General features: G+C 40.5%; 1 protein-coding gene across 2 annotated transcripts in view; it reads right to left on the bottom strand.

The window, feature by feature from the left end:
* The window catches only part of ROCK1 (Rho associated coiled-coil containing protein kinase 1), an 87,484-nt gene that overhangs the window by 47,909 nt on the left and 15,326 nt on the right, over nucleotides 1–24,249 (bottom strand). For both annotated transcript variants that reach the window (XR_011855723.1, XM_072152098.1), the window contains exons 2-6: nucleotides 12,274–12,355; nucleotides 8,147–8,247; nucleotides 6,297–6,434; nucleotides 4,140–4,315; nucleotides 1,673–1,757 (exon numbers count right to left, since the gene is read on the bottom strand). Coding sequence is in view for 1 of the 2 variants with exons in the window: in XM_072152098.1 (XP_072008199.1) it covers nucleotides 1,673–1,757; nucleotides 4,140–4,315; nucleotides 6,297–6,434; nucleotides 8,147–8,247; nucleotides 12,274–12,355 (582 nt within the window). In the remaining variant the exon portion in view is untranslated. The remainder of the gene's footprint in view (nucleotides 1–1,672; nucleotides 1,758–4,139; nucleotides 4,316–6,296; nucleotides 6,435–8,146; nucleotides 8,248–12,273; nucleotides 12,356–24,249) is intronic.

Below are 24,249 nucleotides of genomic sequence, written 5' to 3'. Positions count from 1 at the left end.
TTTTCATGTAGCTGTGAAAACGTTAACACTGCTGCTTACACTTCCCACAATGAAGAAAAAAATGCTTTCAAAGCATGGTAACATGTAAAAACACATCCTCAAAACACCAAGTGTGAACACACCCTTATCAATATTCCCTTGCATATTGTAAAATCAAAAAGAAAATAAGAGCTGTAACTCAGATGTTTTAGTGGAGCAGACATCCCTCTTTGGAAAAGACATCTTGACAAAATCATCTTTTACTACTATGCATTAGACTTTTTGTCTACTTAAGTTATGGATTTTTAAAATTTCCCCTATTAATTATACACTTTCCTACTTATTATGTGATTTTCAGTGAAGAGTGGGAAATAACGTTTAGGAACAAAACACAAGGTACATGAGAACACCCAATTGTTGGGTTTATGCATTTCTAGTAAGAACAAGATTGGAAGCGCACAAGGTAGAGGATAATTCAGTAGGGAATACAAAAATTTAGTAAGAAACAACATACTAAAATATCTGAAAATGATGGGAGGCGGCCATAATGGTAAAAGCGTTGACGGTAGGTTCAAAAACATCTCTACTTTCTCCCAGCACCACCATAGTCTGTAAAGTTATTGCAGCTCAGCTGTATAGAAATTAAAGGATCCAAGTTGCAATACCGTGCACTATCCATGGTCAGGTGTGGAGCAGTTTTTGGAAGAAAGCAGCCAGGTCTTTAAAAACTTGAAAGAGCCCCTATAACAGTGGTGGCGAACCTATGGCACTGGTGCCAGAGGTGGCACTCCGAGCCCTTTCTGTGGGCACCCGGGCCATCACCACAGCACACTAGACAGGACTCAAAGAATTTTCCTCCAGTTCCAAGCAACTTAAAAGATGCTGCTTTCAGTCATATTTTGATACTTACTTCGCTACTTGGAACTGTAGGAAGAGGGAGAATGAGTAGACAGGGCTAAATTACCTTTGGAGGACCTCCTGCTGCCCCACAATTCTCTGTGTACAGAAGGACACTGCAAAGAAGCTAAAGTTATGAAAATTTTCCATCTTTGAACTGTGTTGCTGTCCTCAGAAGGTAAATATGAAGTTGTTGAAAGTTACAGCTTTAATTTTTGGTTGGCACTTCACGATAAATAAAGGGTGTTTTGGGTTCAGTTTGGGCACTCGGCCGCTAAAAGGTTCGCCATCACTGCCCTATAACATAACCTCTCCCACTGTCTGACACCTAGTTGTACTGCGGTGCTGAAGATTTGTTTAGTACCGTGGAAAAGCTATACAGCTGTGGCAACTACGGATTACCCTTTGGCACAGACACCCATACATGTAAAGTAGCTGTATTATAACTGGTGGGGGATAACCAAGTGTAAGAACAGAGGTTCTAACAAATGAATGGCTCAGTGTGCTTCTTGCCGCTACATTCAGTGCCACTGAGTGCCAGAAGTTTTGGGGCATAGTGAATGAGTGTGCCATAGATAAAATTTGCAGAGCAAATTACATTTTTAACACAACCAAAGTAATAAATGGAGCAGTAGGATGCATGCTATACGTGCTGCTCCATCCAAATGGAGAATAGAGCTCCTGCACCCAGGATTGTATCTAAACAATGGGGTTCAGAAAAAAAAGAAAACTAAAAAAAAAAACAAAAAAAAATAATATAAATATATATTTAGTATTTAATAACCATGCAACTTACAGAGTTCATCTTCATACAAGTACCAAAATCAGCAAGTTTTAAATGACCGGACTTGTCCAGCAGCATGTTATCAGGCTTCACATCCCTGCAAGCAAACAAATAAAGCCTATTTTAATATCTTATCAGCAACAATTTTTTATGTTTTAGAATTTTATTTTCATAAGTCGTATAGCAAATCCCCAGAACACTTGAAGACTTCTACGGATGACAAAATAAATTTAAAGATCTTTGTACAGGTTAGGCTCGGTTCCATGATAACTTTAAAATAAATTAAAGATTTAATCCTCTCACACCTACAATTGTAAATCTACCCAAATAACTGAGCCCTATGCAGCCAGAGCATAAATGCACAGTCCTCTTAAAGGACACCTGTCATCAGGTCTGTGTCACTTGTCCTGTCACTACTACCTGTTGGAGCAGCTCACAAGGATCCATCACAGCCTTTATCTAGTTATTTCATACATTATTCATTGTAAAATCATCTATTTTTTATCATGTAAATGAGGCTGGTCACATGGTCAGAGGCAGTGATGTCACCCCTGTTCCACCTCTCCTCTCCCTGCTCATGTCTGTGTGTAATGTATAGTAAAGCATGGCTAGTGTGTGTGCTGCATCTGCTGACATGCTGCATCCTCCTAATACACATGTGAGAGACACAGACATCAGCTACACATGGACCTGACATGTTCTGCTGTAACATGGCTGCCTGGAGCTGCTGTATCTCTCCTAAACACACACAGGCTGCAGGGGGCGCCAGCACCAGGAAGCACATCATTATACAGCCTCACATCATTATACAGGCTGTCAGTCATGCACTGGGGGTGTGGCTGTACCTCCCACTCATGAATAAGCTGGACAGCTTGAATATGCTAATGACTCATTGGACATTTCACAGGTCATTTGCATAAAGCTTTAGGACCTCATTGCTTAGGTTTACAGGCATGTAGAGGGACAATGAAGGGATAGAGGCAATGCTCTCTAATGGCAGTTTATGAAAATATATTTAGTTTAGGGGGTTATTTTGCATGACGGGTTCTCTTTAACCACATGAATGCCGCATTCCTATGCCAGACAATCTGCTGTTATTCAAGAGGTTAAAGGGAACCAGTCACCAGGAGACCCATTTTTAGCACCCCCCATCCCCATAGAGCATTGCACATACACAAAAGATCTCTCGTAAATTACCTTTGAATTACATGTGCTGAAGAGGAGTAGTTTCCCACCACCCTTGGGAAACAGCTCTTGCGTGTGTGAGGATTTTCAAAAATATATTCCCGCCCCTCCCCTTCATTCTTTCTGCCCCTGGCTCGCCCCTTGCACACGTCCCCTACCGACATCCCGCCCGCTGTCGTGAATTCCTGTGTCTACGTGGTCAGCATGTCTCGTACTGTGTGCACGGACATGCGCAGATGAAGCGGTGCCGGCTGCAAGATCCCTGCATTTGTCTGCGCATTCACCACACTACGCTGCCGACTCAGGTTGGCTACATAGACAATGAGGCACCAGGAGATACGCAAACTATGTAGCCACTCCAAGTCAGCAGCGCAGTGTGGCGCATGTGCAGAAAATGCGGGGACCTTGCAGCCGGCACAGCTTCCTCTGCACATGTCTGTGCACACAGTACCAGACATGCTGACCACGCAGGTGAGAGAATGCCTGGCGGTCAGCGAGAATTCAGGATAGGATCTGGGTAGGTGATGTGTGCAGGGGACAAGCCAGGGGCCGAAAGTATAAAGGAGAAGGGCGGGTGAGGGGCGGGAATATACTTTTGAAAATCTCACACACGCAAGTGCGGTTTCCCAAGGGTGGGGGTGGGGGGGGAAACAACTACTCTTCAGCTCCGCCCAGGGGACGACTAGACTAGTCACACAGTAGATCTAATTTAATGATAATCTAAAAGATATATTTTGTTCTGTAAAACAGATTTTTCATACAAAAAATGTTTAGCAATGTATGCGCAAAGCTCTATGGGGGGGGGGGGTGCTAAAAAGGGTTCTCCTGGTGACAGGTGACCATTAATAACTTGGTTATTGGCTCAAGTCTGCTACAGTCTGGGGAACTGAAATGGTTAGCTCCCTGTCAAAAAATAAATCACAGTAAACAAAACATATCCTTGTAATGTGTCAATACTAGACCATGTAAAATGAAAGACACAGATCACTTGTTCTGAGGCAGTTACTTTGTATATTGGTAAAAATCTTACATGTTTGGTATCAAAAGGGGATTGTGCTCTGCTAAAAAAATACTTTGCTTAAAGGTACAGTAATAAATCCTAATTATAAAATGGAAAACGTAGCAAAAATTGTTTCCTCGCATCAAAACCTAAATAATTAAAATACACTACTTTTGCCAATTAAAACCTCACTTGAGCTGAAAAAAAAAAAAAAAAAAAAATTTTGCTTCACCAAAAAGGTCAAATTTTCCTAAGAGGACGACCTTGCCCTGCAAAGCTTTCTCAAGCACTTACCGATGAATGAAGCCCATTGAATGAATGGCATCTAAGGCTAATACTACTTCAGCTGTATAGAATCGTGCCCATTTCTCCGGTACATCGTAGTTGCTCATTAGATTTACCAGGTCGCCACCTGGCATGTACTCCATCACCATATACAGATACCGATCATCTTGAAAAGCATAGAATAGCTAGATAGACAGAAAAATAAAAATCAACATAAGTAACAGATTTGGCTTAGTCTTAACAAGAAATTACAAAACGTAATTATCGATTCAGGACCCTTGCACAAAAAAAAAAATTTTTTTAGTCAATGGGGCCGTGTGCTAGCCGTATAAAAAAACCTTATGGCACTGCTAGTACTTTAATGGAAAAGATGGTCATTTATTTAAATGTCTGTATTTCCCAACATAGCCGAAATAACTTTGTAAAAGTGGCAGAGGCACTCAGGCTTCCCAAAACTTTAATATATGGCCTCCCGCTATGTGTACACATAAAACATGGTCTCCCCGTCCCCTAGACACAACAAGTAGCCTATTTACGACACTCAACCACCAGAAATCTTGTGGTAGATTTCCTTAATCTCCTTAACTCCCAGGCCCTTTTTTAATTTTCCATAGCTGCGTGATGGCTTGTTTTCTGCGTAACAAATTGCACTTCATAGTCATGGTATTTAATATTCCCTGTACTGGGAAGCGAAAAAACTAATTCTGAATGCAGTGAAAATTATGAAAAAACTGCATTTGCACAATATTCCAAATGGGCTTGGATTTTATTTTTTAATTTTTTTTAAAAAAAATCTTTATTTTGGCGTCTCCTGGCGCTGAAAACTTTTTCATACATCAGTGTACAGAAATTATTGTCATTTATGCAAACCCCCCCACCCCCATCTCATTGTTATGCCTCTCCGGGGCCAGACAGCTGGTGATGTCACCCGGCTGTCTGGAAATCTCGCGCACGTGTGAGATCTTATTTCTTGTGCAGCCGCACAGGATACCTGCGATTTCTTGTGCAGCCGCACAGGATACCTGCGAGCTGCACAACAAAGATGATCTTGTACCTGCGTGAGAATACCAGACAGCTGAGTAACATCACCGGCTGTCTAGCCCTAGTGAGGCATGGGTGCGAGGAATAAAAAGGAGGTGGGGGCGTGCATAAATTGGGTCTCCGAGGAGCCAGGACGCATTCGTCGGACCGGACCTTCAGTGCCTCCTGCTCATTTAAATATTTTTAAAAGGCTATTTTCATGATGTAACGGAGGCCTGCCCAATGTGTGGGATCTGGAAGCAGAACACTCCCTACACAGAGAAGTGACTGTTCTGGCTCCATATGTTGTGCAGCTCCAGCAATGACTTGCCAGCTGATCTGTGGTGGTAGTGGGTGACTGATGCCCGCTGATCTGATATTGATTACTTGTATATTGGTAACTTATTTTCTGAACAACTTCAAAGCTAAACTACACCTCCTCCCTGAGAGTGTCTAGAAAATGCATAGATCTAAATGAGTCCGCCGAATATTATTGTTCTCTATAGCCACGAGGCTGCTGTAAAGAGCTCAGGCAAGATGTGTCCAATAATATGTCCATCATTATTCCAGCATTCACATTATAAGTTTGGTAAAGAGTTGTACGTGTCATTTGCCAACCCTTTATGTGGGCCAGTAGTCACACTATGCATTAAGTAATGTATATCGCCTATGTTTCATTAACAGACTGTATTCACATTATGTATTTTGTGCTTAGTTTGGGATTTAGCAGCACACTGTGATGGGAGACATTCACACTACATATCCAGCAATGTGGCTGCCTTTTCTCTTTTACTCTGTTCATTTGTGTTTACACGAAGGTTTTGCATTTGTATCTGTTTTTTTATACCATGAATAAGAACTAATCGAAACGCGTAGGTCTAAGTCAGTATGACCATGACGTCTGTACAGCTTTCTAACCTACTATGAAAATAAAGTTTTGATGTTTTATGGAAGTGCCGCGGCTCTTGCAGCATTTTTCTAGGTCCAAGATGGCAGCTCCCATGGACAGAAAATAGAATTTAAAAGGAAAAAATAATGAGATTTAATTGAAACACATTCTGTTCTCTGGTTTTAAATGTCAAGTGAAAAGTTGGCAACATATCCGCTTTTACAACCCCTACAAAACTGATTGTGTTTTCAACATACCTGCACGACCCAGGGACTGTTGGCAAAGGCCATAATATCTCTTTCTTCCCAGAAGAAAGCAGAATCCGACCTCTTGATCATTTCCAGCTTGCTTAAAAGCTTCATGGCGTACACCTTCCTGGAAGATTTATGCCTTACCTTTCAAAAGCAAAATATGCAAACAGTTATAAACATAACAAAAACATAGCAAAACTTTGGGTATATGAATCTAAAATAGCTGCTGGTGGTATTGTGTATGTTTATCTTAACCATTTCATGACTTGGGGTTAGTGGTACCTGAATGGCCAGGTACATTTTTACAGTAGTTTAAATGATATCTTTGAAACAGTTTTAAATATCATATGTTAACATTTTTTAACATTTAATGAAGCAATAAAATTGATAAAATCATTTTCCAGGTTTAAAAAAATATGTTAAAAAGTAAGGTGTCAATCCCTGGGTTTAGATACAAATGCAGATGGTGCATATACTTCTGCCAATTGTCAGCTCTGTCTCCCTGCAGCTGACTGATACTCAGAAGAAGAAAAAAAAAAGATCAAGTCTTTTGGGCCAAAGCATCAACACAAAGACACAGACCATGCGCTATTACAGTCATCTATAAGATACTGTTCAGGGTTTATTGTGGGGTTTTGAGCTGTCATAGTTGCAGGGTCAGAGAAAAAAACAAAAAAACAAAGCACAAGTGAGGTGTCTTTCTGGATTGTTGCATTAAAAAGTTCACGTGTGTTACTGGTCAGACTTAGCCACAGAAGCAAACTTAGCCTTTTACCCCCTTAATGCCAATGCCCTGTGTATGGGGTTGTTTTCTGCATAACAAATTGCACTTCATAGAGACAGTATTTAATGTTCTATGCCGTGTACAGGGAACCGGGATAAAAATTCCAAATACAGTGAAAATGGTGGGAAAAAACCCCCACATTTGCGCAGAATTCTTGTAGCCTTGGATTTTAACGGTTTCGCTGTGCGCCCAAATGACATGTCTACTTTATTCTTTGGGTTGGTGCGATCACAGGGATACCAAATTTGTATACGTTTTACAATGTTTTCATACATTTACAAAAATTAAAACCTCCGGCACTTTTTTGATGACGTTATCAATGGTACCATTGTTAAGACTGTTCGTCCTTTTGATCACTATTTATAGAATTTTTTATATTTTTGGGGCTATTTTCCGTTACAGGATTAAACACTATAAAAAACCTATTATTATATTTTGATAGATCGGACATTATGGGACACGCGATACCCAATTTGTTTCTGATTTTTACTGTTTATTTATATGACTTCTAGGCGAAAGGGGGCGATTTGAATTTTTAGGGTTTTTAATAAATTTTTAAACTTTTTTTTACACTATTTTTCACACCCCCTAGGGTACCTTCACCCTAAGTTGTCTGATTGATCCTACCATTTACTGCCATACTATAGTATAGCAGTATATGAGGATTTTCCTCTTCGTTGCACATTGTAATGAATAGGGAAGACCAGATGCTGTAACGGCAGCCAAAGCTGCTTGATGGGCACTGCGGAGATCTAATCCAAGATGGTGACCAGCAGCCGAGCACTGATTGCGGGTGTTAAACGCCCACTTTGTGTGTAGAGGACTCAACCCTCTCCATACCCTCACAGCCGGCATGTGACGTAGTAGTACATGACATGTTGGTAAGGGGTTAATTTCATGCAAAATGCATGTTCATGAAATTTTTCATCAAAGCACTGAAGGAGGGGGGGGGGGAGGGGTCTTTTTCGCAAATTGATTTCAGAAAAGGTTTGTCAAGTAACAGACTGAATCATATGGCATTAGATACACCTCCATACAGGCACCAGGTTTAGCACAGGAAGGGGCAACCTACCAGTTGGACTTCACCAAAAGCTCCTCTCCCAATGACCTTCACCACTTCATAATCTTCCGCTTTCATCCGCAAATCTCGAATTTTACTTATCGTGTCTTTATCTAGCATCAAAAAAAAGGGAGAACAAAAACACGATCAGTCGCTGCTAAATGCTATTTTTAAGCCAGTAACCAGAAAGATGACAACAACAAGAGCGCTGTAGAGTTGGCAAAACATCCATCTTTGTAGGACTGAACACTCGGCTTTAATTTAAAACATGCGATGGGAATAACTAATTATTTGTATAAACCTGTCACTCTATAAACTAGAATACATTTACAGATTCCCAGTGGGCAGATATTTTCAGCTCCAAATTTGGTCATGGCTGAAAAAGGCTATTTTAATCCACTAGGGTCAACGCTGGCATGAGATTGTATGGAAAAAGTTCAGAATGCTAGTGTTCTCCGAACAGAGAGCTATTAAACTGCTGGATAATAATATAATAAGATCAGCAGTATTCACAGTCAGTTTTTAGGGATTTTTTTTCCCCCCTTTTCTAAAATATGTTATTTATCTGATTTGTAAGGGCTTAGCCTGGCAAAAATACAGGGATTCCGCTAACATTTCACAAAAGTGACATCAAAACAGAAACGTTTCTGCATTTTTTTAATGGCAGGGATTTCAGTTCAAGAGAAAACTAGACCGACAAAAATGTCACATTTTAAGCTTTGCTCCAAACTGTGCTGCAAAGCCAAAAACACATTAACGGCTCAAATGTACCTAAAACTATGAACCACTTTCCGTAAGTCAATAGAGACATAGGGAGCGGCTTACAGTTACTCCTTTTTACTTTGGTTGGAAGCAACTGCAGAGAATGAAACATCTGCTGCTTCTAGTAAGATTTCTCTGTCACACAAAAGTTCAAAAATCCCAGCTGTCCTCTGCATCACTGCTGTATAATGTCCACCATGCTGCTGAGCATACACCATGTTTGGGCCTATGAAAACCCCAAATGCTGGGATATTATCTTCGTAGGTACTTCAGGCTAAAAGTATATAAGTTGGCAGCTGCACAGTGGATATAGTCTGTGTGTAGTTTTTTTGAGTGGACAGCACATGGTTGCTACAATTTTTTATTTTTTTATTTTAAAGTTCGCTTTATTTATTTCAATAGACCACACATCCTATGTTTAAAAAATAGAGCATCTCCTAGGTACTATTTTTTACTGACCCAATGTCCAACAGAAGTCAAGGGGGCCATGATGGCAACAGTCTGGTCCGTGAAAACAGGCGGTTACTAAGAATCACTCGTGTCAAAGTTTACAATACAAATCTTCAAATTTTTTTGCATGCCAGACGGTATGTAAAGAGGGATGGACAAATCCGAGAAGAGGGCCAAATAGAAGTAAATCAGCCCATGAAAAACATTTTTTGCAATTTTTTGCAAGAAGCCTTAGTCTGCAATCGCACTTTACATTCGTTAATGAATTGCAAACACAATTCAATTGCCCTTACAACGTGTTAAACGTCATTTACTCAGCCTACAACAGGTTGTCCAGGTTTTTCCTTAAAAATAATAAACTTCACACAGGTTATTTTTTGTGCCAAAAAACTCTGCTTATACATGAGTATATACAGTATTAAGACCCAAATAATTCCAAAACTAACAGTATACATGGGCCAGGATATCTACAAAGGAGTCCTCCCAGTCATATCAAAAAACAAAACCAACTCATCAATAGGCAACCAGACCCAAGAAAAACTAGCAAAATTGGTTCAAAAATAATGTAAAATATCCATACATCTTTTTATTGAAAGTATAACAACAGGAACAATACACACACACACTCCTTATCGTTTCGGCCCCATGTGACGGGAGTAGCGTTGGGATATCCATCTGGGTTCATTTCATCACCATGGTAGGTTCCCTGTAATATCCTAAACTCTAAACCATCCTTCCCTAACCCTATAACACTTTCTAACCGAATTACATTTTAACTTATATGCCAATTTCTGACAGAAGCGACTGGGACATGGAGTAGCCTCTCCAGAGAGTGGGAGCAAAGTCTATTCTAAGTCCAAGTAGCCTCTGTGATTCCTCTCACCTGCGTGTGGGAAAGACTAATCTGGTGCACCACCGGCTCCTGCAGCACCGCACATGAGCTGTAGCTCTGGCTTCAGGGGGTACAGTACACATGTGCAGTGCTCCAGGAGCCAGTGGCATGCCACATTCAATGTCTGTGTAGTAGCCTTTGCAGTCGCTCCACAGTAGCCTTAGAAAAAGATTACCATATTAGTTATGTAGATTAGGTTAGAAAGTGTTATAGGGTTAGGGAAGGATAGTTTACAGTTCAGGGAACCTACCATCAGATTTACCTTAATAGGTAGATTCCTGATGGTTGTTTTCCTTTAAAGCGCCCTCAGCCATGTATTAAAAAAAATAAAAAATAAATAAATAATGACAGCCTGTACCACCTCTTTAAAATAGAGAAAGAGGTGAAGACCTTTTGTCTTTGAGCAATACAGAACTACTAGTTAAACGGTTCTCCGGTAATTGACTGTACTTTAGCAACCTCTATAACAGTTATCACAGGTGTCTGTAATGAAGCTTCATTGTTAATCCTGGTTCTTATGACAATCCAACATTTTTAAAATCCAATTGTCAGACCAAAAAAAAACAAAAAAAAAAAACGTCTGGGGTTACATTCATAAAATTATATAGTAGTTCTGACTGACATACAAATCCAACTTACAAACCTACAGAACCTATGTTGTACGTTACCCAGGGACTGCCAGTACATTGGAGACAACACTCTTCCCGTCTCAATATACTTCCAATGTCAGCAACTTTGATCAAATCCTCAGTGAACCAAAAAAGAACTTGTGAACTTAGAATGATGAGTGTAAAAAGCAAATGGGAGTCGATGAGAAGGCAGATAAGTGAAGATTACTTTTTCTGACATGAGCTATAGTATAAAGCTGTACATTATAATATGCTTTAGACACATTTCTTGAGTTAGGCCAAAATGAAAAACCCATGTCGTAAAACAGATTTAAAAACCCTGTAAAACCTAAAAATTCATTCAATTAATAGTTAAGTGACACTTTTATTAAACAACACTATCTGCAGTATATTTACTGAGTTACTCATGAATTTCCACACCTTAGGCAGCATTTGCAGGCCAGCTGTCTCCAGGAAAGTATAGGCAGCTGTACATTTTCCACTCAACACTGGAACAGATATACTGATTTGGCTTTCATTCCACATGTCATTAGGCTTCTTGAAAGTCATTCTAAAGAGGACCTGTCACCCTGAAAAAGTGCACTAAGAGCTGCTTACTAAAGTAAGCAGCTCCTAGTGCTAAAACAAACGCTGCAGTGTTACACTGTTAGCGTTATTGGAAACCTCCAATTACGCCAACACTGAAGCAATGTATAGTACAAATGCCAGACCGCTCTCAAAGCACGCTGCAGTCACCGCTGCCCCATGGAGTGAGCGAGGCGGATCAGGGAAGAGGCAGCGCCTCGGACCACCCCCTCACGATTACGCTTTGAGAGCGGTCCGGCTTTTGTACTGTACATCGCAGCGGTGTTAGTTAGCATTATCGGAGGTTTTCCATAACGCTAACAGTATAACACCACTAGTGCACTTTTTCAGGATGACAGACCCTCTTTAAAGGACATCAATCACCGGGATCATGGATTGTAAATTAAGCACACTTATATACGGAGGTGTGCCCCATCAGGCAGGATCCATTCTTCTTTAAGCTTTCTATGCCCTTGTTTATAAGAAATAAAGGCTTTAAAACTATGCAAATGAGTCTGAGGGGCTCATTTAACATCCATGGAGCCCAACAGACTCATTTGCATAATTCTAAACTAACTTTTTGGGGGGGCAAGGGGGGGTGTGGTGCACACCAGCTTGTCAGTGGGCTTGGTTTACCTTTCCTTCTTCTGGTGGTAGATGCCCTTTAATGGTACGGTAGCCAAAAGAGGTAATATTTTCCTTAGTCCATCCTGGAAAACACATCTGCACATCTCCCACAAGATATATCTACACATTGACAATTCCTCTACCCAGTATAAAATGGTTCTGTAAATTTCCTCTTTGTTTTCTTATTTACAATTGAAGAAAACAACACAACTTACATCGATTTAGGAAGTTGTCAATGTTCTTGTTTTTCCTCATAGCTGGGAAGTCCAGATCATACACCATAGCGTCCAAGCCATCCTGCAGGATATAAAAGAAACACAAAGATCAGAACCTTCAATGCATTTACAAGCCGAGCATGGCAGAACAATTTAATAACATTTACACTGAATAAACATCAACGTATATCTGTACATTAAGACTTTTAGCCAACTCGTCTAGTAAGAGGTAATTAACCCATCACACACCAGGATGGACAAAGAATATTGAAATATCCCACTAATATCAGGGGTGGCTATGTTACCACTTCCTTCTCCCTTGCATTACCATCTGACTCAAAGAAACATGGTGTAAAACCTGTCCAAATGTGAATACACCATTACTTATACAATAAATAGAGTCGGGTCAGCAGAGCAGAATTTTTGGATTCACTTGTCAGAGGATGTTATAAACCAGATCCTGTTCAGTTTTAAAAGGGAACCTGTCACCAGGAGACCCATTTTTAGCACTCCCCAGTCCCCACAGAGCATAGTACATACACTGCCAAAGTGTTTTTGTATAAAAAATTGGTTTTACAGAAAAAAAAGATATGATATATTGTACCTTTCATTAGCATCTGCTGTGTGACTAGGCAGTTGCCAAATGGGAGGGGCTGGAAAGGAGCAGTCCCCCCCCCCCTTGGGGAACAGCTTCTCCATGTGACCTTTTCAAATATATGAAAACACCCATCACTTGGCTTAGCGACGCCCCCTGCTCCTCTACAGCCAATCCTGAGTGTGGGGAGTTATTCATATATGTGAAAAGGTCACATGTTTCCCAAGGGTGGGGTGGACTGCTCATTTCCAGCCCCTCCCATTGGACAACTGCCTAGTCACACAGCAGATGCTAATGAAAGGTACAATATAACATATCTTTTTTTTCTGTAAAACCTATTTTTTATACAAAAACACTTTGGCAGTGTATGTACTATGCTCTGTGGAGACTGGGGAGTGCTAAAAATGGGTCTCCTGGTGACAGGTTCCCTTTAAAGCAGCCTAGTAATACTTGGGAACAAAATAAACAGAGAACTCCAACACCCTCACAAAAAGTTTGATAAGCTACTAAAATGTATCAGTTTTTTATTTTCCCTCCAGTGATACAATTGTTGCCATGTAGACGTTTTGATGGCTTTCTAGTTAGGGGATGGTTTCGCTCTGGCTTTACTTGTTTTGATTATAACAGGAATAACTTGTATCATGTTTCCAGAGAGCAGCTGTTTTAGAAGAAGGAATTAGGATAAATACCATCTCAAGAAAAACAATGTAATGAAGGGAATTCTAATACGAGTCTTTACTATAGGATGGCTTCATGCCGCCACATTATCTGCAGAGGCTGCATAGAGCGACAGAAAAGCTGCAACAATAGCAGCCAATGCTTGTATTGTAAGATATTTCTGGCATATCCTTTGGACAGGTCAGAAAATGGCTTAAGAAAGGAAAACCCTGTTAAAAAGGGGAAAGAAAAATGGCTCTCTCCTACAAAGAGCACTACACTCATTCTCAGGCCATGCCAGGTATTGTACATTATTACTGTGCTGTAATAATGTGAAAGAGGCTAAAGCTCCAGTGACACATACATCCTGAGGACACACGTGGTGCAGCTTATAGCACCAATTATTATTTTTTAATCCTGGTCTACCCATTCAAATATTGTGCCACATATCAGACAATGGAATAAACGTTTCTAGAGCGGTTCCAAGATGCAGTGGTTTTTAGTTATATATTATTTAAGTGGTTGTACCAAACTTGATTGTTATACCCGATCCACAGCATAGAGGGTACAAGCTGAACAGAGAGGGTCCTACTGCTGGGAACCTGATGATCTTGAGAACATTGCCCTCAGCACCCTCTTAAATGGCTGGAGTTGCAGGGCAAGTATTCAATAGTAAGGGAGTGTTACAGATAACAGACAGTGAGAATGGCCCCCAATATCATTGCTGTCTCTACAGTCAGACCCTCAACACACCCTTATACCGCCAATGCCTCCAACTATTCCTTTAAACAAAAAAAAAGTTTTTAAAAACACTCCTAGATTAAAATAAATGTATTATCAAAATCAAGCATAGAAAAACCATAGATCCAGGCACAATGATGCTGCATTTAGACAAATGTATGCCCGCACAGCCGTGGGGGCATATGTCCGCCGCAATGGAGAGGAGGCCTTTGCCCACTGCAAAGAAATGCACAACATATGGGCCGTAACATGGGGAAAGTCCATGTCCTATCTTTTCCCTGTGTACGGAGCTATACGGTGCCACACCTGTGCGGCCATTGCAGTCTACAGGGGACTTGTGTGGCCACAAGCTTGCAGCCGTACATACGCCCCCCATACGTTCTTCTGAATGCAGCCTGACTGTGGTAATCTTGTATGTTATCCATGTCCTCCTGCCTCATAAAATAATTTTGTTACAGGGAGCAGAACAAAGACAGTATAATGAAAATACAGCACTGAAGGGCCCTGGAAACAACCACCAGAGCCCCTCGGGCTCATAAGCTAATTGTAAAAGTTGCTGTTAGAAGGAAGGAGGCCATGTATAACACATAAGAAGATTACCATAGTCACAGTGTCTGGATCTATGAGTAAGTGTCCCTAGTTTATCAAATGATTTTGACGGTATATATCCTTTAAGTATTCAAACAAATTTAGGAGAGCAACATCAAACAAGGTTGCCTCGGCTACAGTAAGCTCCACATATCCAATTGGTAAAATTCTGGGCCTGAAAGGATTGATGGGGAAAAAAAAAAAAAAAAAAAAAAAAAAAAGGTGATCAAATCTTGAAAGAGCTCAAACTACAGCCAGCAGGTGCTAACATTTCCATTATTGTGCACAGAAACCCTGTGCCTGGGCCCAAATGTCTTTTCCAGACTACAACAGCAGCCTACAACTTTAGACTAAAAATAGGTGCGGTGCTCCATTATGGGAAGAAATGTATTCTTGGAAAGTGCACAACACTAAAAAGAAAAGGATGTGTTTCTTCAACAAGAACTGTACATGACAATAACACACTGAAAGCATAGGTTAACATCCACTTGCACACGGGGTGGATAAACGCAGGAATATTTCAACATCCCTCAACTATATTTTCTCTGAAACCTGAGAAAGGTTCATGTGCTTCCAAAGAAAACAAAATTCCTACAAGTGAATGACTGCAGGAAAATGCTGAATGGATCACCAAGATTAGAACACGGCGTCTTTGCTTATTCCGCATATTAAAAAGAAGAGAAAATCTTACACAGAGAACCAAAACAGGATGGAGGACTCAAACGGCATGGCTTATGTTCTCCCCCAAAGTCTTTGATATATACGTGACATATATACGTCTCCCATCGGCCGGCAATGAGCGCACGGGGCCATACGGAGCTGTACTGTGCAGCACACATGTGGCACCTTACCGTTCCATAACCGGGAGAACAATAGGACATGTCCTATCTTACCCCGTAATACGGCGATGTGAGCCATGTATCTCTATGGAGAGGGATGGGGACGAGCAGCGCTCACCCCCTCCTCTCCTGTGTACGGATGTGTGCCCGCCGTGCTACGGCATGGCGGGCACACGTTTGTGTGAATGTAGCCTTAGTAAGGAGTGAGGACTATCAACGAGTCATTGTAAAAGAGAGGATATTAGATTGGCGAATTGGAGACCTGTTTGGCGTGGTGAAGGGCAAAGTTATAGATTCGGAGCAGATGAGGGACAGCGATGGTGGCAAGGTTTCTGTGAGTTTGTAAGTATGGCATAATGGTTGTGGTATGTACCATGGGTTGGTGGATTCTGAGAAGTCGAAGTATTAGAAAAATTAAATATGAAGATAGATATGTTAGCGGAGTTTAGGTGTGAAGAGTTAAAATAATCTGAAGGTGGGACAGGGTGAGGAGATGTCCACTGCAGCATTAGAAAGAAAACGAAAGGGATTTTTAGACAAATATAAACTTAATATTATTCCCCGGCGGATTATTTGGCCCTCTGGCCTGTCTGACTGCAGCAGTCTTCAGAAAAGGCTATGCAAGCAATCAAATGCAAGCATCCAACCTTACCGCTAAATGTATACAGAGAGGACAAGAGAGCAGGCCCCAATTTATAGATTAGAACAATAAATCTATGAGACACAAAGGAAATCTACCACTGGCCACAGGTAGTTTTTGGGTAATCACGCTTACATGCCAGAGGTAGGATCCTGATCCAGGATCTTATCTTCATTAACGCTATAAAATCAACAAATCAAAAGAAAAGGAGTTTAAAAAAATCGCAAATTAAGCTTGGGCGCTCTTGTGAGTCATCCACGCTGCTCGGCACTCGGTCAATTTATAATTATTCACCTCTGACATAACAAACAGGAGAATGGGAGGAATGGGAGGAGCTACTCTGTGCTCAGTCGGATTAAGCCCAAGCTTAATTTGCATACTTACCCTTGATTTGAGGATTTTTAGCATTACCGAAGAGAAGGTTCTGGATCAGGATCTTACCATCGGCATGTAAGTATGATTACCCTAAAACCATCTGGGGCCAATGGTAGATTTCCTTTAACACATGTCAAGTGCCATTGCTATGCAGAGGAAAACAAACGCCTTCGAAGGGCAAGATAAACATCAACCACTTCACGATCCCTTCCCATTTCAAACTTCTTGGGTCATTTATTTACTATTATATCAGAGTTTTTTCAAATTTTAGAGAAATATAAAACAGATGCTGGTCTGCGCCAGAGCCCGGATGAGCATGCCATCGGGTGCTGGAGAGAGGTGTTCACCCCTACCCTCCTCAGACAGAAAATATACAGTAGTTGTGGGCAGTGTTTACACCAGTCGGTCCATCAGCTTCCGAGCCCATGCAAGGACCGAGATGTAACTCCATGTCACGTTGTACAGTTATATTGTGCTGCATCAAGGTTAAAATATTACCAGCAATTCACATAAATCTTTATAGCATCAACATATTATGAAATCGCTGTACAGCTCATGGGGTGCGTGTACAGACAAACAAAAAACATTACAGATTGATAACATGGTCAGATGAATCATTAGAAATGAGGGCCCTGCTAACCAGACCTTACAATCTATAACAAAAAATATTTACTCCTGCAGAGGTAGTCAGGTTTGTGTGAGAATGCACGCAAAATGAACTATTTCTTATTATAATTTAATAAAACGTGTAGCAACTCATGAGCTGGGATGGCTACTACACTCCAGTGTCAGCAGCCAGTCCACAATACAATGTATACTCCTGAAATCCAGCCATTACATTTACATCATGACACTGCAAGATCCAGAAGTTGTACAGATTCTATGTGCGCCTCTGTTCCACGTCCGTCAGAAGTTTATTTAACCGCCTTCACGTGCTATAACAACAGAAAGGTGTGTTAAAACAAACAGCTCTGCCTCTAGTCCCTCTGACAGATAGGATATCAGGCCGCCATCTTTGGGGAGGGGGAGATAGCCACATTGTTTGAAGAAAGAAGAAAAAAAAAAAAAAAAGAAAAAGAACACGGTTGGAGTTTTCCTAAGGGCTTTTAACAATCCTTCTAAACTTTTTAAAGTACATTAACTAAAACAACAGTTTAACCACTTGGTATTTATTTGTACCCCCGATGCAGCGGAGAGTGCCTTTGGCAGTGCGCCATGGTTTCCAGAAGCCATTTGGGTGCAGGCTCTCTCTCAAGCTTTTATTCTACACAAACAGCTCCCAGCTCAGCAGCAATGTAAGCCGTCTGCTCATACATTGTATACGGTCAGCTTATATTATGAGCTTTAACGTGTCCCCTCCCTGTCACCACATAAAAATGATAAACATGTCAGCTATTATTGTAGTGTCTACTGCTCCTATGGATATAATATTACATGGTGGTGACCGTCTTCTCTGAGATTACACTACAGTAATGTCTACATCAATTCAAAGCTCATAGAAAATACAGAGGATTTATCAGAAGAATAGCAGACCTTTAAATGACCGTCATGCTCAAGTTCATGCATTTATTCGCAAACTCTAGCTGCCCGTGTACTAGCACGAGAGCTTAAAAACTTACAAGCCTCCTTACTGCACTTTTATTTGGCCTTATAAGAGACACAGAAGGACAATTTATCATGCACAGGGATATGATGAAAGCTTCCCCCTCCAGCGGCGTCAGATATGTACAATTGTACACCGGGTACAGGAGAATTGCGCTATAGCCACCAACCATTCAGGCTACAGAGTGCGCCACCGCCGCTGTCCGTGCCACCTTGCCATGTAAGTGGCATAAAAGGGAAAAATAATTACACCGACTGCAGGTTCGCGAGGCACTGTTATTATTTCTGGGTAACTGCAGTACAAGTCCCCCATGGACACAAACCGTTCTACTGGCACAGAAGGGGAGGGGTGACTATCTTTGAATCTTTGATGTCCATAGGTATCATCAGACTGACCACCTTAGATAAGCTCTGGCTTGTTCCACTATGTTAGCATACCAGAGATGGATAGAAACAGAAAAACTTTTGGTGGCACAGACTTATCCGAACTTTTACTTACGGTCCACCTCTTCTTTTGTTAGGGCCAATGCTATTTGAAGAATTGGGACAACAGCAGAACTAATTTTAAGCTGAAGTTAACTAAATCCACCATAACTTCATCCCCATAGAGTAGTTATGAGTATATGAAAAGGAAGGGACTTGTCCAAGCCATGGCATAAAGATACACCGGTAGTATAGTTGGTTACACTGAAATAGAGCTTAGAACTAAATATCCCCTTCCTTGGAAGATCTATATTGCGCTACCATAACATAGCTGATCTCACCATGCGCAAATACAACATTACATACAAACACTTCACGGCTCGCTGAGACTTTCCACTCCTATTGGAGTTAATATGCATATTGGGCTCCTCCACTAAAGGTCTAAATTCTGATATTTATAGATTGTTGCTAGAACCGGAGCCCAATGTTTCGATTAGGAATTCCAACACAAACAAATGACAGTTGTATTTGGGAGAGACTATTCTCTAGTGGAAAGTTCCAAAGTCATCCATATGCACTTCTTATAATGAAAAATATACAATGTAATGCACGTCATCACTTCTAGACAGACTATTTCCGAATACAGTAGAAATTTGCTGGGACGCAGGGTGAAGAGTTACTTATCTTTTGGTCACCACCATCTTTTAAAAATCTTGACGCGTAGTTACTGGAATTTCTATATCTTTGGATCCCAAGCATAATTCCGTCTGCCAAGATGGGTAAACTGGTCACTAAATGGACTCTACATATCACAACGGTGGCTCATTGCACAAAGATGGAAGAGTACGAACAATCCCCATCAAGGGCTGATTTATTAGGGCAGATTCAAATGGCCATAGAATAGAATATTCAAAGGCTCAACCATATGGAATATTTTGATAAGGTTTATGGGATGCCCGTTGGGCAGAACAGGACACATGATGAATAGCATACTTCTGGGTCCTTTGTCAATACCCCTGAACTCTTCCTAGTCCCGCTCTTCTCTGTTTGATGTTGTCTTGTGTTTAACTGTTCTACCAGTCAGTTTCTTCTTTGGTACACTACCTGTCTATTACTTTCCATTAGAAATCTCATAGGAGGTACCTGTAATTTTCTGCTCTTGAACTCTTACTCTTCCTCTGTAATCTGAGATCCATCTGTTATTCCTATGATGAGACATGCTTCTCTTTGGTGTTGCTAATCTGTATATTGTACTATTACGCTTTTAAAAATACAGTTTTATAAAAACATATTAGAGTTTACACAGAGTAATTTATAATTTATGTTCGTATAGTTATAGTGATTGTTGACGTCCTTACACAGATTGAATAAGAAACCCAGCAAGTTCTATCAACCATCTTTTACATATAGTTGTCATCTAATGTCTATGGGAGGCTTTAGAGTAACAACCAGACATATTTAAAAGCATATTTTTGGAAATATTTAGTATTTCAAAGCTAATATAATTTATTAAAATTGACACCATGAAACAATGCCTGACCTCTAAAGCCCACAACTGCAGAAACATTTTTGATGGCTGAGACTTTGTTTCAATGTCTTCCGATTGGCAGCTCCACCTAATCCGGACATGTTGCTTTATGGGCTGCAGAACAACAAATCAGGCAGCGGTAAGTCCCAAGGAACCAGGATAGGTGGAGCAGCTGAAAGGAGGACATAGAACATAGTTTGTGTCCGGGCATCTCTAGTGGTAAACATAAAGAGCCTACAAGCTGGTAGCCCGACACCAATAACTACCGGTATTCACACTTTAGTATACAGAGCTGTGAAGGAACTAATTTTTTGCGGGTTGACCGGATGTTTTCATCAGTAACATTTCAAGAACTGCACAATTGCCATCATGTTGACAACTTTGACAATTTATACATTCATTTTAAGGAAAGCTGGGTGTGGATTCAAATCTTTTTACAGGACTGATCACACATAGGTAATAATATAAAGTCCATCTCACCTCCAACCGATTCGGAGTGCCCGATTATGGCACGGATCACCCCTCTGGAAGGGCAGTGGTAGACTGTGCAAAAATTCCAAATCCAGAAGCAAAAGCAACTCGTTCTTTAGTAAGAGAAAATATTTAAATCCAAAGCGTGCGTCTTTGCCAACGTTTCAAACGGACAGAGCGTTCTTAGTCATGGCTAATATAAGACTTAATCACACATTAAACTGCAATACAGTATCACAATATACTGTGATCGTACGGCCTCTAGCTAATAGGTCTGAGCACTTTTCCAACTTCCAAGGCAAAAGATTAGCGCTTCCCAATGATGTCGCAGAAGTCGCCAATATGGCGAGGTACATGTGCTTGCGCTGTTTAGATGCTACAGTTGACCATGGCAGTAAACGGCAGGTGTTTGCTGTACAATACAGACAACACCTGGCCAGTATGGAGAGGGTAAAGTCTGCGAGTCCTCTGCATACTGGTTTAATTACATTACAATGGACAAATTAGGCTCAGTTCCCCCTACCGCTCAGATTTCAGTTTCTACCTTCTGCTTAAAAAAAAAAAACGATTGAACGGAAATTAAAAATCCCATTGAAATTAATGCTGTTAGATAGTAATCAGCTTTTCTTACATTTTTATTGGACAGACAAACTGACAGGGCTTGCAGTACTTTTCCGTAAAAAAAAAAAAAAAAAATCATAATGGATGATGTCTAACTGACCATAATGGATGACATTAAATTATCTTTCACATTGTCAATGTCAGTGAGAGGTTCTACATTTTTTTTTTTTTTTTTTTTTTTTTTTAAGATTAAGAAATAGTTAGAAATATTTCATATATAGCTATAGATCAATGTCTTGAAAGAGAAAGTAGAGGGTTTGTACTTTAACAGACAACAACGTAATCGTTATGTCCAGTTGTATTACCGTGAACTTGGCCTTAGAATTTATATTCATAAAAATAAAAAGTTGTGATTATTCCATTAAACAGTAAAATGGTGGTTAAATTTGACCTGCCCATATTGTCATTATGCACTGTCCTGTGTGGCTGCCAATGCAATACAATGTTATATCATTAAGGGTAAATGAGTGATGAATACTAGCACACAGATATCAGGCAGGAAGGAGGAAAGACGAAACACAGGTAGATCCAGCTGAGGTCCTTGTTACAAGACCTTTCCTCCGGCAGCAGTGTGGTGATCCCCTCTGCAGTAGATACAAGCACAGACAATCCCCTTATAAGTACAGTCTCCTCTGCCTTCACTGAGGGAAGATCCTTCAGTGCGTCCCAGTCTCCTGCACACTGGAAAGCAGTACAGTAGCCTGAGAAAAAGCCAAAAAACAAGCCCGGAAACAATGGAATTTTTCCTTCTAATCTCTAACAAATGAAATCTATATTCTGCTATAAAATCTATTCATATCTTGCAAATTGCTTCCCTCTCAGGTTAACAGTGTATGTAGTGACCTGGACACCAAGCGAAACCCTGTGAATAAATGTTGGAAGCATCTTGGAAATGCTACATATAAGGAACACTCCTGGATAAAAAACATTCAATCCCTGGCACCCTCACCTGAGAAATCTGCACATAAAGATGGCGTCCTCCCTCTCAAAAGTCCTCTATCAATCCCAAGATGCCTCAGCAGAGAATCACATGGGCAGCTGGAGACTGATGTATGGCTGCTGAGGGGACCCTATGACTATTATTCTGACTACATTCTCCAGCTAAATCTAAGATATCAATATACAGTCAGCAAGGCTGCACCATCATGACGGTAACTGCTTCCCATCTGAATTGTGAGTCTAATCATTAAGGAGGGAGAAGCGGAATTTAATGTATTTTTTACATGACAAAACTGAATAGACTGATCCCAGGAAAACCGACGTACTAGCTATACTAAAAGGAATAAAATTGAGGAATAAAATTAAGGAATAACCTCTATCACAGGTTTGGCCAAAGATGGATTTACCCATTGCAAAGGTTAAATCCACAATAAAACCTGCCAAAAAAATAGACACACTGGGTTTGTTAGTTTTTTTTTTTCTAACTCCACCACAGAGGTCACAACCAAGGTGACTTTTAGGAAAGGGCAGATCTACATAGAACCATTTCTTTATTAGACAATAGGGTCATTTAAGGGGTATTCCCATCTGGGCATTTACATTTAATTCATTTGCCATATGTAAACATTTCATCAATTGGATGTTATTAAAAAAAATGTTCCTGTGTGAAGACAATTTCTCATAAATATAGTCATATGGTCCCTTTGAAACGATATAGCTTCCTTGGTTACGACCACCTCAGATTTTGGCAGCGGTGGCCAGACATGCGCTATTGAGCTCTGCCTGACCACATGGGTTCTGTAATCATTGCCACAGGATGGGTGCTGGAGTAACTCCTGGACAGTTCATATACAAAAACCTTTTGTGTCTTTGTGCAATCCCTCCAGCAGAGGTGGCTGTATCCGAGAAAGCCATCTCGTTTCTAAGGGACCATCAGACTACATTTATGAGAAATTATCTTCACCCAGAAACTTTTTTTTAAATAACATCCAATTGATGAAATGTTTATATATGGCAAATGAGTTCAACTGAATGTAAATGCCCAGATGGGAATACCCCTTTAATGATTGGATAAACCATCTCTTAATCAGACAGACACAGATTTCAGTTGCACCTTCCTGATGCATGAACTTCCAAATCTCTACAAAAGCATTGGAGACCTGCACTGAAATTCAGAAAAAAAACATGAAACATTTCTATAAACACTGTTAGCATTCAATGTATAAAATTCCAAAACAAGCACTCACAAGTTAAAAGAAAAGAAATGTGAGCTGTCGGTGGCAACACTGGCAGAACAGTCCAGAAACCAACAGGAGGGACAAACCAAAGGAAAGGGTTCTCCTGGTTTGGGATAGTAGGCAATAAATAGACACTTATTATATTAGTTATTTCAAGTGCAACCTTTTTAGTTAACCAAGTACAAAATAAAAAGAGGAAAGTCTAAATACCTACAAGATAGGACCACCATCCAGTAGTCAATGCCAGTGAGAAAGCCGCACTGTCGTGGTCAGCAAAGTAATAGGCGCCACTATTCCCGGCTCAGCATCGGACAGGTTGCAAATTGAGCAAGTCCTATACCTGTTTGTGTTTGCAGATATGTGTCCCCCACAAGCCAATGACACACGGGTCAATTGTTTGCGGCCTGTAATCATCGATCAGTAGCCTAAAGTGTAAATCACTTGCAAATGAAATTGCCAAATCATAAGTTTTGATTGTTGGACTTGGTGACTGGACAATAACTTAGAAAGAAACCTGTAGGATGTCCAATGGAAACCATCTTTAGAGCTTCTGATTTGATAAATTATCACTGCAAGTGCTTACCCAGCAATTTACAGTTTACAGAAAGTAAAGACGACAGCCTCATACACACAAAATTAGTTGTTAAATTTGCTACCTAGCTGGCATTTCATCGACTACCACACATCCCAAAGTATTTAAAAAGGGCTCACACATAGGG

The sequence above is a fragment of the Engystomops pustulosus genome, chromosome 5 (genome assembly GCF_040894005.1).
Source record: "Engystomops pustulosus chromosome 5, aEngPut4.maternal, whole genome shotgun sequence".
NCBI lineage: Eukaryota > Metazoa > Chordata > Amphibia > Anura > Leptodactylidae > Engystomops > Engystomops pustulosus.
This window is presented reverse-complemented; position numbering and strand designations above follow the sequence as displayed.